At 46.0% G+C, this 15,517-nt stretch overlaps 1 protein-coding gene across 5 annotated transcripts in view; it reads right to left on the bottom strand.

Annotated features, from left to right (window-relative positions):
• Positions 1-15,517, bottom strand: part of Lgr6 (leucine rich repeat containing G protein-coupled receptor 6) — a 133,644-nt gene that overhangs the window by 28,598 nt on the left and 89,529 nt on the right. For 4 of the 5 annotated variants that reach the window (XM_017797450.2, XM_017797451.2, XM_029562173.1 and 1 more), the window contains one exon: positions 10,444-10,515. In XM_017797450.2, the coding sequence (XP_017652939.1) occupies positions 10,444-10,515 (72 nt within the window). Of the gene's footprint in view, positions 1-10,443; positions 10,516-11,625; positions 11,770-15,517 lie in introns of those variants that run through there. The other variant, XM_029562174.1, reaches the window with a different exon arrangement.

Raw genomic sequence — 15,517 nt, 5'->3', positions numbered from 1 at the left:
GGGAGAGGAAGGCTGTCTATCTGACGAGTTTGTATTCATGCTCAGATGCCGAGGAGCTCAGAAGGTGGGCGACTGTGACCAGTGATAGTCATGTATATAGAGAATTAGAAATGCATGTGCAAACATCCAATGTCAATTGCATTGAAAAAGAATTTCTGTATGAAACTGTGTATTTTAATAATGAAATGGAGATCTTTTTTAAAGGTTAAAATGTCATTTAATTTATGTCTTATAGGGTTTATACTGAGTACAATATTGTATAACTGTAAAAATTCAACTGTAAACCTAAAAATTTACAGCAGTTTTAAAAGAGATGCATCTTAGCTCAGGAAATTGTTATTGAATATGTCAATGCTGTTGTAATGATATGCTTCTTCTAAACATGTGGTTAATAAATAATTTTTAAAAAAAGATCTATAGTCAAAATGAAAAAAAAATGTAAAGCTGACTTTGTCACGCTTACACTGAAGAATCTGAAAAGGCTTTCAAAACAAAGACAAAACGAAATTCAAATTCCTTAGTGGGCTCCCATGCCCTTGATGGATCTTTCACTTCCTCTGCATTTCAACCTTGCATATATTTTCACGTATTTGACATGACTACTTCTACTTTGAGCCTGGATTGTTCTTTCCCCATATCTTCAGCTGCTGAAATCTTAATCATTCTTTGCAATTTGGTTCAAATGTACCTTCTCCATGGGCCCAACCTCATTCCTATACTTAGAATGAACCACTCACTCATTCTCTTAGCAGTTTTCTGGCATGTCCTTCCTCAGCATACATGATATTAGATTGGTGATGATGGTATGCTGGTAACAACTGTAATTACTGGGTAAGGATCATGTTTCTTGGAGGTTTGCATATATTAATCCATTCAGTTCCCACCATGCCAACCTTTTGTGGTATGTACTGTTATTGCCTCTACTTGGTGATAAGGAACTGAGCACAGAGACAGGCGATCATTTGGCCACAAGTTCCGTAGTTCATAGTAGAATAATTGGGATTGGAGCCCAGGCAGGTCAAGTCCACAGTGGGGTTATCTACATGTGTATTTTCTCCCCTATGAGACAGGAAGCTTCATGAGGTCAGGAAGCATATGGGTTCTTTTCTCAATCTCTAGCAGTCTAGGCACAGGGCCACTTTTGTGAACTGTCAAAGATGATCATTTGAGCCCACTGAATAAGACCTCAAGATGAGGACCTTTTTAATCTTTGTGACTGGCTGTTTGGGAGTAGCATCTCAGCCCTTTGGAATTCTGCTTTACTCTTAGTGACCACAAGTTTGGTCTGAGTCTTCTGTTGTAGAATGGTTTATTACGATCTAAACTGCTGAACTTGTCTGTAAGTCCATGACTTTCTAGTCTGTTATCTTTAATAGCCTGTAGAATTAGCCAGAAGTCCAAGAAGAGTTGATTGTTCTGTCTGCTGCTCTTATGAGCTAAAAAAGCAGATGGAGAAGGACCTGGGGTTAAAAAGAAAGCACCCCCATCTTCAGCGGGAGCTCAGTCTGGAAGCTGCAGCTGTCCATGCCTAATCCTCCCCTTCATCTGCTTAGCAGTTCCCAGCCAAATCTGAACTGATGGCAAGTCCTGCATAGCATCTCAGAAGGCAGCCCAAGCGCTAAGTTGCCCCAGGACCCCAGCTCCAGTCCTCAGCTTCCCAGATGGCTATGCAGAAGTGGCCAGCTCCCGAGAGCTCGGGGGGAGCTGCGCTGTGGGTCAGTAGACACAGCTGGTAGAATTTCGTAGCCTCTTGTCTAGTCTCTTCTTTGTATTGATGAAGAGACTGGGACTTGAAAAGAAAAAAAAAAAATTACTGGGAGCCCCTGAGTCAGTCTGAGAACTTAGACCTTTTGGCTCCTGGCTTAAAACACTTTCTCTACTACCTAGAGTTGGATCCTGGAAAGTCAACAGTGGGACTAAGAGAGAAAGAGAAGAAACAATATGTGGAAGGTCCTATAGGAGTTTCTTTAGGAACCCATAAACATGTTAAAGCCAAATGATTATTATGTAAGGGCCAGACATTTGTTTGTGTGTTGCCTGTGTTAAGAGTAGAAAGTTGTTGGGCTTCCGTAGACGAACAAGATCACTTTCCTCAGCTTGCTTCTTTATCTGAAGCTGAGGATACCTATTGAAGAAGTCTTCTCTGTTCATTTGGATCAGAGACACACACAGAGTAGCTGGTCCAAGATCGCCTGTGCCTCTTGCCTCTTCATTTCAGTAGACAAACACTTCATCACATACCGCAACCATAGGCAGACAAGTTGCTCTATCTACTTTTCACAGCAATTAAGAAAGATGAATTACATTAATTGGATTTCCACTTGTATTTTATTATCAAGACTAATATTTATGTTTATTACAAGATCTCAGATAAGGGCACGTGGGGGAATGTAGGTGAGCCCCGCTCCAAAGTATGAAACACAAAGCCATTTCTGATCGACTATAAACTCTGAGCCACTTTTATCTCTCAAGGCCCAGAACAAAGGCAAGCAAGCACAATGAATCCATGTCTTAGTTGCTCTTCTCGTACTGCAGATGGAGCACCTGTCTCAAGTGTTGCTCCATGAGCTTGGTGCTGATGACCTGGAGAGCCAGGAACCACACTGTATGACTAATAGCATTGTTTTACCTTTTAAACAGCCTACATAAAAAGCCACCCATTAACTGCAGTAATTAGTAAAATTGTCATCCGTTTCTATTGAGAGACACAGACACACCCTCCCTCCCTCCGCCTACACTCTCTTCCACACCAGCACATGTTCAGATACACCCAAAGCAACAGCAGGCTGATTTTTAACAGTAGCTGGCCTCTGATACTGGGATTCCTTGTTTCCCTAATCTAATGAAGCACCTGGGCTCTCAGAGGCCTAGGATTGGAAAGGAAGTAAAAGTCTAACCAGCCACCATAACAGGAATTAACCTGGAGATTCTGGCCAGATGAGGACCCGGTTTCTGCTTGGACTGCCTGGGGCAGAGCACTCATTGATTGCACAGGTTGTCCAGTGCAGCCACTGTGGGCTATTCTACACACTGACTGAGGCTTCCTAGTCCTGAGCCAGAACACCACCTTCCTACCTCCCTTGGCTCTTACTGCCAGATGAAAGTCCACGCATATCATGTAACAAAGGGAGATATCACACTCCACTGAAAGTTTCTCTCCAGTTCTTGAATCACTTTTTGTAGACATTTTTTTTTACCTCCCTCACCCAGGATAGCTCTCATTGCTCTGAAGATGTGATACCTAGAGTAGGATCTAGTCTTCTGAATGTGATCAGATCCCTGAGGGCAACCTGGGATGCCAGGGGCTCATGAATGTACAGCACCTGAAGGCTCTAAGTACTCTTGACCTCAGTAGAATGTGAGGACTGAGAGACCATTGCAGTGAGTGTGGTCTATGTTCAGGGCATTTCTCTGTTAAAACATGTGACATCTGTGCTAGATCCTGGGCTGTGAGGACTGACTAGTGGACACTTAAATCTGGAGTTAGGGAAGAGGTATGGGCTAAAGTTATCAGCAAATGCACAGTATTAAAAGCCTTGAGGTCAGGTAGGAAACTAGTGGGAAGAGTATAGAGTCTAAACAGAATATGAGTCCCTGGGTGTGACACTGTTAAGTGGTTAGGATAGTGAGGACAGGAATAGAAGTGAAAGGAATGGTCTAGGCTGTAGTGTCTGTGATGCTACCTGCTTCCAAGTTGATCTGGTATGTAAGAGAAGCTCGGTGACTTTTTATGGAATGAGTGAGTCCAAGGCAACAGAAGAAAAAGGGTGGTAATAATTGATTCTTTCCTGATCGTCTTTCCTACAGATATGACAGGCCAGCCTTGAACTTCTCTATTTCCTCTCCATGGCATCTGTTAAGGATCCCTGGCAGAGCTCTCCACCCCCTTAACCTCCCATCCTTCTCTATTCCAGACTAGCTGGCTGGAGTTCCTGGAGGAATCAGGGGTGGGGTGGAAGTTCAGTGTAGAAGTTTTTGCTCCATTGCCAGTAGGGAGGAAGGGGTGACAGTGACAGAGGGCGACCTTGGCTACCCCCAACACCAGGGCAATGGGAAACAGAATGTTGTGCTGGGAAGAACTATTAATAACTCTTCATGGTCACAGAATACAAGACAAACTCATTGGGAAGCTCAATTTTCTGCCTGTTAAAAGTCATTAGTGGTTCTGTGGGGGAAGCCAGAAAAAATTTTTATATGGAACAATAAATTCCTCTATAAGCCACAAAAGCCCACAAATTTGCAGCTAATAAACCCACAAATGTAAGATGATTAAGAATGGGAGAGGAAAGAGTTCCTTGATGGTCTGCCTCAAGAGACACTGTGGCCTGAGAAGCCGACATGGCCAAGAGCAGAGAAACCTGAGTTCTGATCCTACCTCTTAATTAGTTGAGTGGCTTTGGGTGAGTCATCCACTCTCTGCCTCACTTTGTCCATCTGTAACATAAGGATGTACAGTCTCTGCCTATCTTCCTCAGTAAGCAATCAGGAGGATGAAATGAGATGTGAGACAAAAATAGCTATTGAAGAAAAGAAATATTGGAACAGGAATAAACTGGGCATGGTGGCTCAAACCTGTAATCCCAGCACTCTAGGAAGTTGAGGCAAGAGGATTGCTGTGAGTTTGAGGTCAGCCTGGAACAACCCATAGTGAATTCCAGGCCAGGCCAGCCTCGGATGCATAGCAAGACCCTGTCTTCAAACAAACAAACAAACAAGCAAACAAAAAAACAAGCCAAAACAAAACTAAAACCAGAGCTGGGACTAGTGAAAGGACCTGACCACTTGCCTTAAGATAAGAAAGCAGAAGTGGGCTAGGGAGATAGCTCAGCAGGTAAGAGTGAGAGTGCTTACCACCAAGCTTCAAGAATGGAGTTTAATTCCTAGAACTTACGTGGTAGAAGGAGAGAACCAACTCCTGCAAGTTGTCCTCTGACACGGACATGTGTGTGTGTGTGTGTGTGTGTGCACACACACACTTGAAAGAAATGTAATAATATTGAAAAAGAAAGGAAAGAAGGGAGGGAGGAAGAAAGTAGAACAGATGGATGTGGTGGCACACCTGTAATCTTAGCACTTGGGAGACTGGGACAGGAGGGTTAGAAGTTCAAGGAAAGGAAAAAAGAAAGAGAAATATCGGTAAAATTTATTTAGACCTCTGCCCACCCAACCCTTCTAGGCTTTGCTATGGAGCCTGCCAGTGAGTAGCCATAGTGGCTGAACTGCATCCTGAAAAAGAGATGCCCAAGTTAGTCCTAACTCTTGAGGCTGGTTAAGGTGATCTTGGACATAGCACCACTGCAGAAGGAATCTAGTGAAAGATCTCTAGATGAAGTCAACCTGGATTAACAGGGTGGGTCCTAAATCTAATGAAAAGAATTTTTATAAGAGAAAATACAAACAGAAGTCTTTGTGAGGATGGAGACAGAGATTGGAGGATTGGTCTCTAAGCCAAAGAATGCCAAGGATTGCCAGCAGCTATCAGAAACAAGGAGAGAGACTAGGAATGGAGTCTGTCTCAAATCCTGCAGAAGTAACCAGCCCTGCCAACCTCTTGATTTTGAACTTCTGACCTCTAGAACTGTGGAAGAATAAACTGCTGTTTTGTTAAGCCACCAAGTTTGTGGTAGTTTGTGATAGCAGCCACAGGAAACTAATACAGTAGCCATCCTCTGACTGCCTGAGCATTCCGATTCATCCTAGACTGATGAATCACAGCATGGAACACTGTGAAATGATACCTCTGGGTAACACCCTCCCTGCCACCTTCAGACACATTCTGTCCAACTCTAAGTGGGAGCGAGGAAAGGGAAAGCCAACATAAACTAAGCACCTATGGTGTTCCAAGAACTACATGAAGTCACCTCACTTAATGTGATCTTTGCAGTTTCCTCTGAATTGTAGTGTTGGCCTTGTTTTCTATTTGTGACAGCAAGAGGCTTTTGAGCAATCAGGTGACTTGCTCATGCTACGTTGGTGGCAGTGTCAGGATTTGAATCCTAGTCCACAGATTACATTCCAATCCTTGATTCTCTTCAGGATGCCCCAAGGCCTGGAAGAACCTTGATGGAAATCCACCTGGTGTCCGGTTCTAGACTAAGGGTTGTCAGTCAGGCCCAGGCCTGAGGAACAGCCAGATATTTTCAAGGCCAACTCTGAGCAAGTTGAGTGAAGCCTGTTGATGTTTGCATTTTCAATGACTGAGACGGGAATATTTTGTAGCCACAGCTGCTGTTGAAGAATGCCCTTCAGAAACATTACCAGGACATCTGTTAGTAGAGAAGGCTTGACAGGGAAGGCAGTTTTCTGTTTTAAGGAAGAATTCTATAAATTCCTGTACTGCCCATCTCACTTCTCAGCCCTGTGCTGAATCCTGGTCCTGCTTTAGAGAAGCTAAGCTAGGAGGCTTCTGTTCTCCAGCTCCAGCAGGCTTCCCTCCAGAGGGAAATGTCCAGCCAGCTCGGGCCCTGCTTGGACTAGGTTTGTTTAACAAGGTCATAACAAGGTTCAAAGTTCATTGCCCAGGCCGGAGGAAAGGAAGTATTATTCTCCCAGAGACTCTTGGGGCTTCCCCTTCTACAGCCCTTGGGCTCTGCTAAGCTGCTGGCATTAAGTTTCTGGATGTAGGAGGTAAAGTGGGCCCTTCAGGATGGAATTGGGGTTGCCAGTCCCCCTTTCTGCTAAGTATAGTTAGGACTTTGAGGACCACTGTTTATCAGGCTGACATAGCTGTCTGATGGCCTCCAAACCTAAAATCCCGATCACTGACCATGGGGTCTGGGAGCTGGCTTCAGGTCCTCAGTGTTCCTTGGAGCATCTTCCTGGAGCTTTTCTTTATCATGATTTCTTTTATATCTCAACTTCAATACCTAGGAAATTCTGCAACAGATCTGCCTTTGAGGGTGTGCTAAATGGAGCAACGTTCCAGTGGCTTCCCCTCACTTACAAACTACAGAAACTCTGGCAACACACCCTGAAGCTGTAGATTTGGTCTAATGTGGAAAGTAGAGGGAACCATCTCTGCTTTGTGATGTCCTGAAATTGGCCGGTCATCCTCACTGCAGGAAAGGTCTGTGGATGCAGGATAGAGCAAGTTGGGTCTGCCTCTGGCAGAGGCTCCTTGGCAAAGTTTGGAGTGGTGATGACCATGCTGGAAGAAACATCCCAAGATCCTCTTCTGCCAGCACCAGGCCCCCTCAGAGCACAGCAAGGTTTATTCTTCAGAACTGTGTGACTCTGCCCAGCAGCAGAGGGCATGGCAGAGGCCCACCCCAAACTGCTCACAGCTACTTGAGAGTAAGAGAGCATGGCACATGATTCGACCAGCTTTGTTTTGTTTATTTGCGACAGGATCTCATGCAGTCCAGGCTGGCCTTGAACTCCTGATCCTCCTGCCTCCACCTCCTGAGCATTGGGATTATAAACTTGTACTACCACATCCAGCTGAAGTAGCCTCTTGCAGAGGTGAAGAAAGCGAGGCTCTGGGAGTGAGAACAATGTGCTTATGCGACCTGGTCTACAGAGGTAGAGCTGGCAGCTTGGACCTCATGGCCGAGGGCATGAGAGACTGGGTTGCACAGGTACAGTTTACATGGAAGAGGATGGCAGAGGATGTAAGCTGTGTGGTATGTACATTGCATGCGTGTAGCTTGGGAGCCTGTGTGGTCACGCATATGCGTGCCTGCACCTGGCCCCTCCTCCCAGGTGGTAAGGCTGGGGGCTGCTCTCCCTCTGAAGAGGAGGCTGCAGAGGAGCCAAACCACAGCTGGAGCCAAACCACAGCCTAGGCTGTGGGGGTTTGATCTTCCCTCCTCTGCCAGAGATGAGAGAGGTCTAAGTGGCAGAGATTTACAGGGCCTGAGGGAGACGTACCCTTCCAGCGAGAAGCTCACATGAAAGCTCCCGAGTAATAACTGAGGCTGCTGAGCACGCCAATTATGCAACAATTAAAAGACTTGACTATCATTTCTTTCCCCTTTCATTCTCCTTGCCACGCCTCCCCCCTCCACAGCTGCCATCCCCTGTACGCTCCTCAGAAAGTGCTCTGGGGAACAGGGGATAAAAAACACACTTCTCCCCCATTTTAATTGGAGATCAAAAGTTGGAGGAAGGGTTTATTCCTCGAGGGTGGGGAGGAAAAGGGTGTTGTAGAGCTGAGGCCTTGGAGGAGGAGCTAAAGAAGGAGAAAAGAGCAGAGGGCAGGTTCCTGTACAACTCAGGTCTCTAACAACTTTATACAGCCTTGTGACATTATGTTGCACATTAAAAAACTGAGACTCATATGACTGAGCTCACACAGCTGGTAGAACTGGCATTGGGCTCCAGGCTGCCTGATGCCAAGGGATTAGCCGCTGGGCTATTTTGCCTCCGCACTGTAAAGATGGGTGGACTTTTCCTTGTTTCTTGGTCTTGGCTTTTCCATTTGCAAGGAGGGCACAGCCCAAGGGTTTTGTGTGTTGGGGCCAAGCACTTCTATATAGATAGATGAAAGAGACAGAGGGTGCTTAGCGGCAGGACTGCTCTATAATTCAGCCAGCACCAGCTGAGCCAAACGCCCTGCACAGCAAGACAGTGGCTAATTGAGAAAGAGTTAGGCAGTGTGCCCCAAAAGTGAAGAAACAGCTGAGCTGCTTGTTGGCTTTTTTGAGGTGCCAACCCACACTCAGTATCTGTGCCCCAATCCTCACCTGATTTCCCAGCAGAGCTAAACAGTCCCACATTCCAGGGCGGATGCTGTTGCACTCCCTCCTGCCCTGTTGTTGAATTGCAACTCCCAGCATCGCTCTATAGCCATCTCCTGAGAAGTGGTTACAGAGACCTGGGAAGCCCTCCAGAGGCACCAATACACACAGTAGACTCATACAATTCACATTTGACCAAGTGGTAGGATAGCAGGGCACTATCCTAGTATGTATGTCTTCTCATTAACACACCTGATCTGCTCTGAGCATAGCTGGGGAGGTCACTCTGGGAGGGACCATGCTATCACCCTGGAAATGAATGTTCTCCTGTGAAGATTTAGAGGACTAGACTGGCCTTTTCTAACTGTTCAGGCACCAATGACAGCTCAGGATGGGGAGCACATTGCCCAAGCCATGCACAGTGTAGGGAATGGTGCCAATCTCCTGAGTCCAGGCTGGGGCACACTGATCTACATTGCAGTCCTTGGTATTCAGTTGGCCAAAGGGTCAGGATGCCAGCGGAGCTAAGGCCAGCTCTACCATTTCTCCTGCTACACACTGAGACCAAGAAAGCAGCCATGTTCTGGGAATCATCCTGCAGGGAAGATAATGGTACCTTGGTCTGAGCATCCGATCCCTCACCCCACACAACCACCAATGTTGATAGCTAAGGCCTCTGGGGGTAGATTTTACATAATGATTTCTCACATGTTCCTTCCCAGTCACAGTTCATCTCCTGGAATTTTGTCCTTTGCTGCTTTGGATTCTTGAGACTCCCTCATCTCAGGATGCTCGGAGGATGGGGGTGGAAAATGGGGGCTTGGTTATGACTGGAGGATGCTATTCAAGAGGAACTGTGACAAACTCCTGATGCCATGAGCCTTTCCCTATCCTCAGTGGCTCATCTTCATGGTGACCTGGGGCCCTCCTCTTCCAGAGCCCCCTCTGGTTCCTGCACCAGGTGGCCATGGCAGCCAGTTTCCTCAGGGGAGCCGAAGATCTCAGCTGGCATGACCAACCACACTTGCAGAGCCTAGCCAACTGTTTGCTCAGCGGGGCCCACTCAGCCCACTCTGCGGGGGCTGGCAGAACTCCAGAGGAAGTGATGGGAGGGCTTGGGTGCATTCTGACCTTAACTGAATTCCAGGATGATGATGTGTGAATAATACAGCTTTTTAAGAGTCAACAGCTTGGGTGCTTTTTATAGGCAGGCTGTAGCACTGAATGGGCAATCTCCCCATTAATCATTTAGCTAGTTAGATCAGTTGGCAAAGAGTCCTGACATTACTCTGTGGTATTCCTCTCCCTTCTGTCAGCAGCTACCCTTAAACAGATATCAAAACTGCCATCAAGTCAGCCCCAGCACCACCCCCAAGCCTTCCAGGCTCCACGCTTCAGACTTCATGTCCTAATTCCTTTGGAAGTTTTCATTTGTGTGTGTTTTTTTCTTTTTTTCTTTTTTTTTTTTTTGTTTTTTTTTTTTTTTTTTTTTTTTTTTTTTTTGTGGTCTCTGCTGGCAGGAGGCCTGGGTTCTCGCTCTCTGGGCCACTCTGAACCACTACAGGGCACCTTCTGCTTACCTGAAGGAGGAAGGAATTCATCCTGAATAACATCCTAAACAAAGTGCCAGGAAGTGGCACACAGGTGAAAGTCTGGGACCATATCCCAGCATCCCCGCTCTGCTGGCCCTTTCTGAGCCCACACTCCCCAGCCTAGTGACAGACTCATCACCTGACAAGCACTTGAACAGAACTCCCCTACTCACAGTGTCTCCAGATTGTGCAGCCCCTGGAAGCTGTTGGTCCCCACATGCTGGATGCGGTTGTTATGTAGATGCCTGAGTGGAAAGGAGAGACATGTCAGACATGTCCTCGGGGCCAGGACAGATGTAAGCACACAGTGACAGGAGTAGCAGAGCGGAGGCAGAAGCACAAACAGAATGACCCCAGTGCTCTAACCCTTTCCCCCCAGGAAACAGATTGACCAACACCCACTTCAGAAGCCACAATTGCCAAGGCAGGATTGACCACAGGCTATACCATTTTGTCTTCCTAGTGAAGGAACTGGAGAGAGGAAAGTCCAGGCCAAGGCAACAGCAAACTCTGGCTAAGCACTAGGAGAAAGGTCTGATGTCAGAGGGGCTTACATCTGAGGCTTCTTCTCTGGCCCTGTGCCCTAGGACCCAGCCAGCCTGACTCAGTGGCCAGACGTTCTTAGAGGAGCCAACAGCAAACCACTGCAGACAACATATAATTAAAGGCTAAGCTTTCCGTTACAACTGGAGAGAGCTGTGGTCACGCTGAGATGGGTGAGGCCAAGGCATCAAGGAAGGTTTTACAAAGGTGGTGATCCCCATGAGCAGAGAGAAGAGATTCCAGGCAGAGGTGGGAAGGCCTGTCTGGGGGGCATGTAGACCTTGGCAAGATCAGGTGCAGTTGGAGAGAGGAAGGAGTCTGGAAGAGATTCTCAAGATAAATAGCTTGCTGAAGGTAAGTGACAGAATTGTCTTCTCCCTGCCCTCCGTGAGAAAAAAACTAACCAAAACCAAACTGCACCACACCTGAAGTGTCACAAGGCGCAACGAAGTCAGGAAACATGACAGCCTGATGCAGATACACTGAAGCACTGGTGCCAAGGAAACAGCTTAGAGGTCTTCATCAGCCCTTTTCCCCAAAGATGACTGGTAAGAAAACAAACCTGAGATCTCTCCCTAACCTCCTCCTAAAGCTACAAGAAGTAACCATGTGAGTATTCTTTATATGTATGAGGAAGAGTTTATTTTGGCTTATGGTTCCTGAGGGATGAGAGTCCATCATGGCAAGGAGGCAAGACAGCAAGCAGCAGGTTCATAAATAACTATGTGAGTATTCTGTTTCTCCTCTGGACTTCTGGCTCCCAAAGGGAACAGATGAGAGAGAAAGTAAAATTCAAGTTTCAGGCTACTCACTGAATGAAGAGCAAGGTGGTACTTGAAGCCTGAGAGCATTCTTGGGCAGAAGGTGCAAACTCCATATTTAATACAAATGGGGTAGAGGATGCAGAGCCTAAGTGGTTTGCTCAAGGCTGGCTACCACCTCAGAGCATGCCTCACTCCTCGCCTATCCTACTAGGGTACAGAAAAGGGGTCAGAACCTACTTCACATATGGGACACACTAGCTTGGTGGGGACAACCAATGGGGCTCAGGGATGATGTGCTGGACCAATTGCCCAGAGCTTCCCAAATGTGCCAGAGAAAAGAAATCATAGGGTGACAAAGGGAGAAAGAATGCAGAAGAGAGGCAAAGTTCCAAATCTAGAAGAAAATAAAATTAACACTGGAGGTGGTGGTGCACACTCGTAATCCTAACACTTGGAAGATAGAGACAGAAAGATCAGGAGATTAGGTAAATTAGAGGCCATCCTGGGCTACATGAGGCACTGTTTCAAAAAGAACCAAACAAACAAACAAACAAAAAGTGAATGAGGAATACAAGGAAACTGATCACAACTCCCCTGTTACATAGCAACTCAAATGACATTGCAAAGACAAAAAAATTTTAAATGAAAGGAAAAATGACCTTGTAAATTAAGGAAATAAAACGGAACCCAAACTATACTATTAAAAAACTAGTCAATTGTGTTGAAAGGAGGAATAGCATGGACAGTGGTGAAGTTGACTTGTGTCAGAAAGAAAGCTAGACATGATTGGGGTGGCCATGACAGAATGAAAGAAAAGCTTAAAACGGTTAGAAACTGATCAGTGTAGAAGACAGATGCAAAGGTGGTTCAAAGACAGTAACAGTTCTCTCAGGAAAGAATTCAAAACATGAGACTAAAGATGTAATAAATAATACAAAACATTCTCTAGGAGGAACAGAATCTGCAGCTCAAAAGCATCCATTGTTCCAGGAAAATTAGATGCAGAACATTCTACACTGTGACATATTTGACTTACACTGTTAAAGTTCAAGAATTTACAAACATCTTTAGGCAGAAAAAGGAAATCACTTACAAGGGGTAAAAAGCAGGCTGGCTTCCAAGATGTTGCTCAGATATAAAGGCAATAAACTAAAGCCATCTACAGTGGATGGGGAAGGCAGTTCTGTGAATCTTGGGATTTAAAACTATCTGTTCTCCTATCCCTGCGAGCTCCACCAGGTTCAGCCAGGGGAGACAGACCTCCAACCCAAGGATCTTCTGGGCTGGTAGGAAGGCATCCCCTATGGTCTGGTAAATAACTTCTCTCCTCTTATCAAGCCTTTTAATTTTTCCTATTTCCTTCACACTTCTTTCTATCCCAACTGTCATCAATCGCATTCTGCCTGTCTCTTGTTTCCCAGCCCTCTCCTCCTTCTCCTTTAGCCCTAGTATAGACCATCTCAGCTTTCTATACCTCTAGTTCCAGGCCTTTCACTTCCTCCTCTGCACCTCTCATTCAGCCCTGGAGTCCTGGCACCTCTAGTAGTCCAGCCTGGGGCCTATAGCTTGATGGGCTTGTAGCTTGATGACGAGACAAGATTCCATATGGCACATCATTGTTGTCTAAGGAAGTGTTGCTCAGTGCTCCTGCTAGTACCACCACTGTGGGAAGGGGTTCCACACATGTGAGAGCAGCACCAGAATAGCACAGGGTTTGGTAGAGGGAACCCCATCTCCTATATCACACGTGGCTGCCCATTATTTCCTAACAGGCCCCTGCCCACCCCTTAGGCTTAGGGTTTTTTTTTTTTTTCCTGTTTTGTTCTTGTTTCATTTGTTTGTTTTGTTTTGTTTTGAGACACAGTCTCACTATATCACAAATGCTAGTCTCTGACTTGCATTCCCCTGGCTCAGCCTTCCAGGTTGAGGAATTGCAAGCATATACCACCATGGCTTACCACTTGGTTTTAGCCAATTTCTTTCTTACTTCCTCTCATGTCCAGTCTTCCTTATCTGCCTCCTGGGCCTTCCCACTGCTGTATGTACTAGGCTTATTCCCCTTAGTCCTCTGTCTCTTCTTATACCGAGTGGGTCTCCCATACCTCCTAGATCTATACTGGGCCTGAGTTTCATGCCAGATTCCTGTCTTCCATCCAAGCCTTGAAGTCATTCATAACTCCTTTTCTTCTTGGTCCTCCACCTGTTGAAAACCTCTGAGATGAATCAATCCTTCCTTCAAAACATCCCTTATAGTCACATGTTCCCACTCTTCCTTTCTGCTGCCTCCCCAAGCTGAACTTTGATACACGACAACCTCAGAACTAATTTAATTTTCCTGTCTCTGGTCTCCCCCTGTTCCCATCCACTCTTCACATTAACCACCCTAAAATAGCCTCTTTGAACTTCTGCATGAAAACCTGCAAGCTTCCCTCCCCCACTGGCAAATATAAGCCAGAGTCTTTGCTCTGACATTGTTGTGTGTCTCCCAACTCACTTTTCCTGACTTTTCTTCCACACTCTGCACAAGGACCTTCTGCTACAGGCTGACTGCCCGATTCACCAGCAGCCAAACACCTCAGCTCCTCTTCCATGTCTTTAATGCTCTCGTTCTCTCAGCTTGTCCAATCCCACTGTCTTTCCAGGCCCAGCACCAGTCCTGCCTCCCCCATGAAACCTTCTCACCAATTCACATTTGTCGGCCTCCCCACTGTTCCTGTGCTGCGATGAGTCTGTCCTTACCACTTGGCTATACCAGCAAAAGTCAAATAACTGCATGGGTTATCTTTCTCTATAGCTGCCCAGTAAGCCCCTCAAGCACAGCAGCTTGGTCACATCGTTCTTTGACCTTTCATGTGATGGTTTGAATGAGAGTCCCCTAGGTTCCAAGTCTTTGAACACTTAGTCAGTTGGTGGTGCTGTTTGGGAAGGTCATGGAACCTTTAGGAGGTATGGCCTTGTTGGAGGAAGTACATCATTGTGGGGGGCAGGGGGCTTTGAGAGTTCATATCCGTGCCCCATTGCCAGTTTCCCTCTCTGCTTCCTATGTCTGCTTGAAGATGCAACTGCTTGGTTTTCTGTTACAGCTGCTTCCTACCATGCCTCCCCACCATGATGGACTCTTAACCTTCTGGAACTGAAGCCCAATAAACTCTTCCTTTTGTAAGTTGCCTTGGTCGTGGTATCTTGTAATAGCAACAGAAAAGTAACCGATACACAGGGGTTCTGCCTGCGTATCAGGGACCCATCATGAAATTCTCATTTTTCCAGTAGCCTTGTCCCTCCAGGAGACCTGACCCTATTCCTTTGTGAAGTCACAGGGGTATCACCAAAGCTAAAACCAACCACAATAACTCCCAGAAGGATGGAGGGTATGGTCATTCTAATTGAGGAATGTACTCCGTGGACATTCATGTTGGCTCTCTAAACTCCCAGAACAGAACATTAGACAAACAAATTGATGCCTACATCTTCATCTCTGACATGGAACTAAGCAGCATCTGTTCACTGACCTAGAAAATCATACCAGATTTCCAAGAACAAGGGAGGTAACACTGCCCTTTAGCAGAGTCACTAGCACACATGTTCCTGAACCATGTTTCTGCAGCAATTAGTATGTAACCCAGAGCAATTATATCTGACCTCCAAGCCCTTAGTAATTACTCTATGAACTTACCAATCATTCATAGCAATTAGCTGGAAGCTAATTTGCACTGTAAAGTTCCTACTGGGAAGGCAGAGTTAACTCCAGCCCCTATTCCTGCCAGGGATGCTATCTCCCAGGTAATTACCTGATGGAGCTTTGACATCTAATTACATGTGATGGCCTTTTCTGCTTCTTTAGGTCTGAAAAATTAAATGAATTTATTCCATTCCTATGCCAAAACATATGACTGTATCTTTTGATTGTCAAATGTGGTGGAAATTTCTTAAGAAATTCTTG

This window comes from Nannospalax galili, unplaced genomic scaffold, assembly GCF_000622305.1.
Source record: "Nannospalax galili isolate Female #2095 unplaced genomic scaffold, S.galili_v1.0 scaffold113, whole genome shotgun sequence".
Taxonomy (NCBI): Eukaryota; Metazoa; Chordata; class Mammalia; order Rodentia; family Spalacidae; genus Nannospalax; species Nannospalax galili.
Note: the sequence above shows the minus strand (reverse complement) of the source record. Positions and strands in the feature narration are given on the sequence as shown.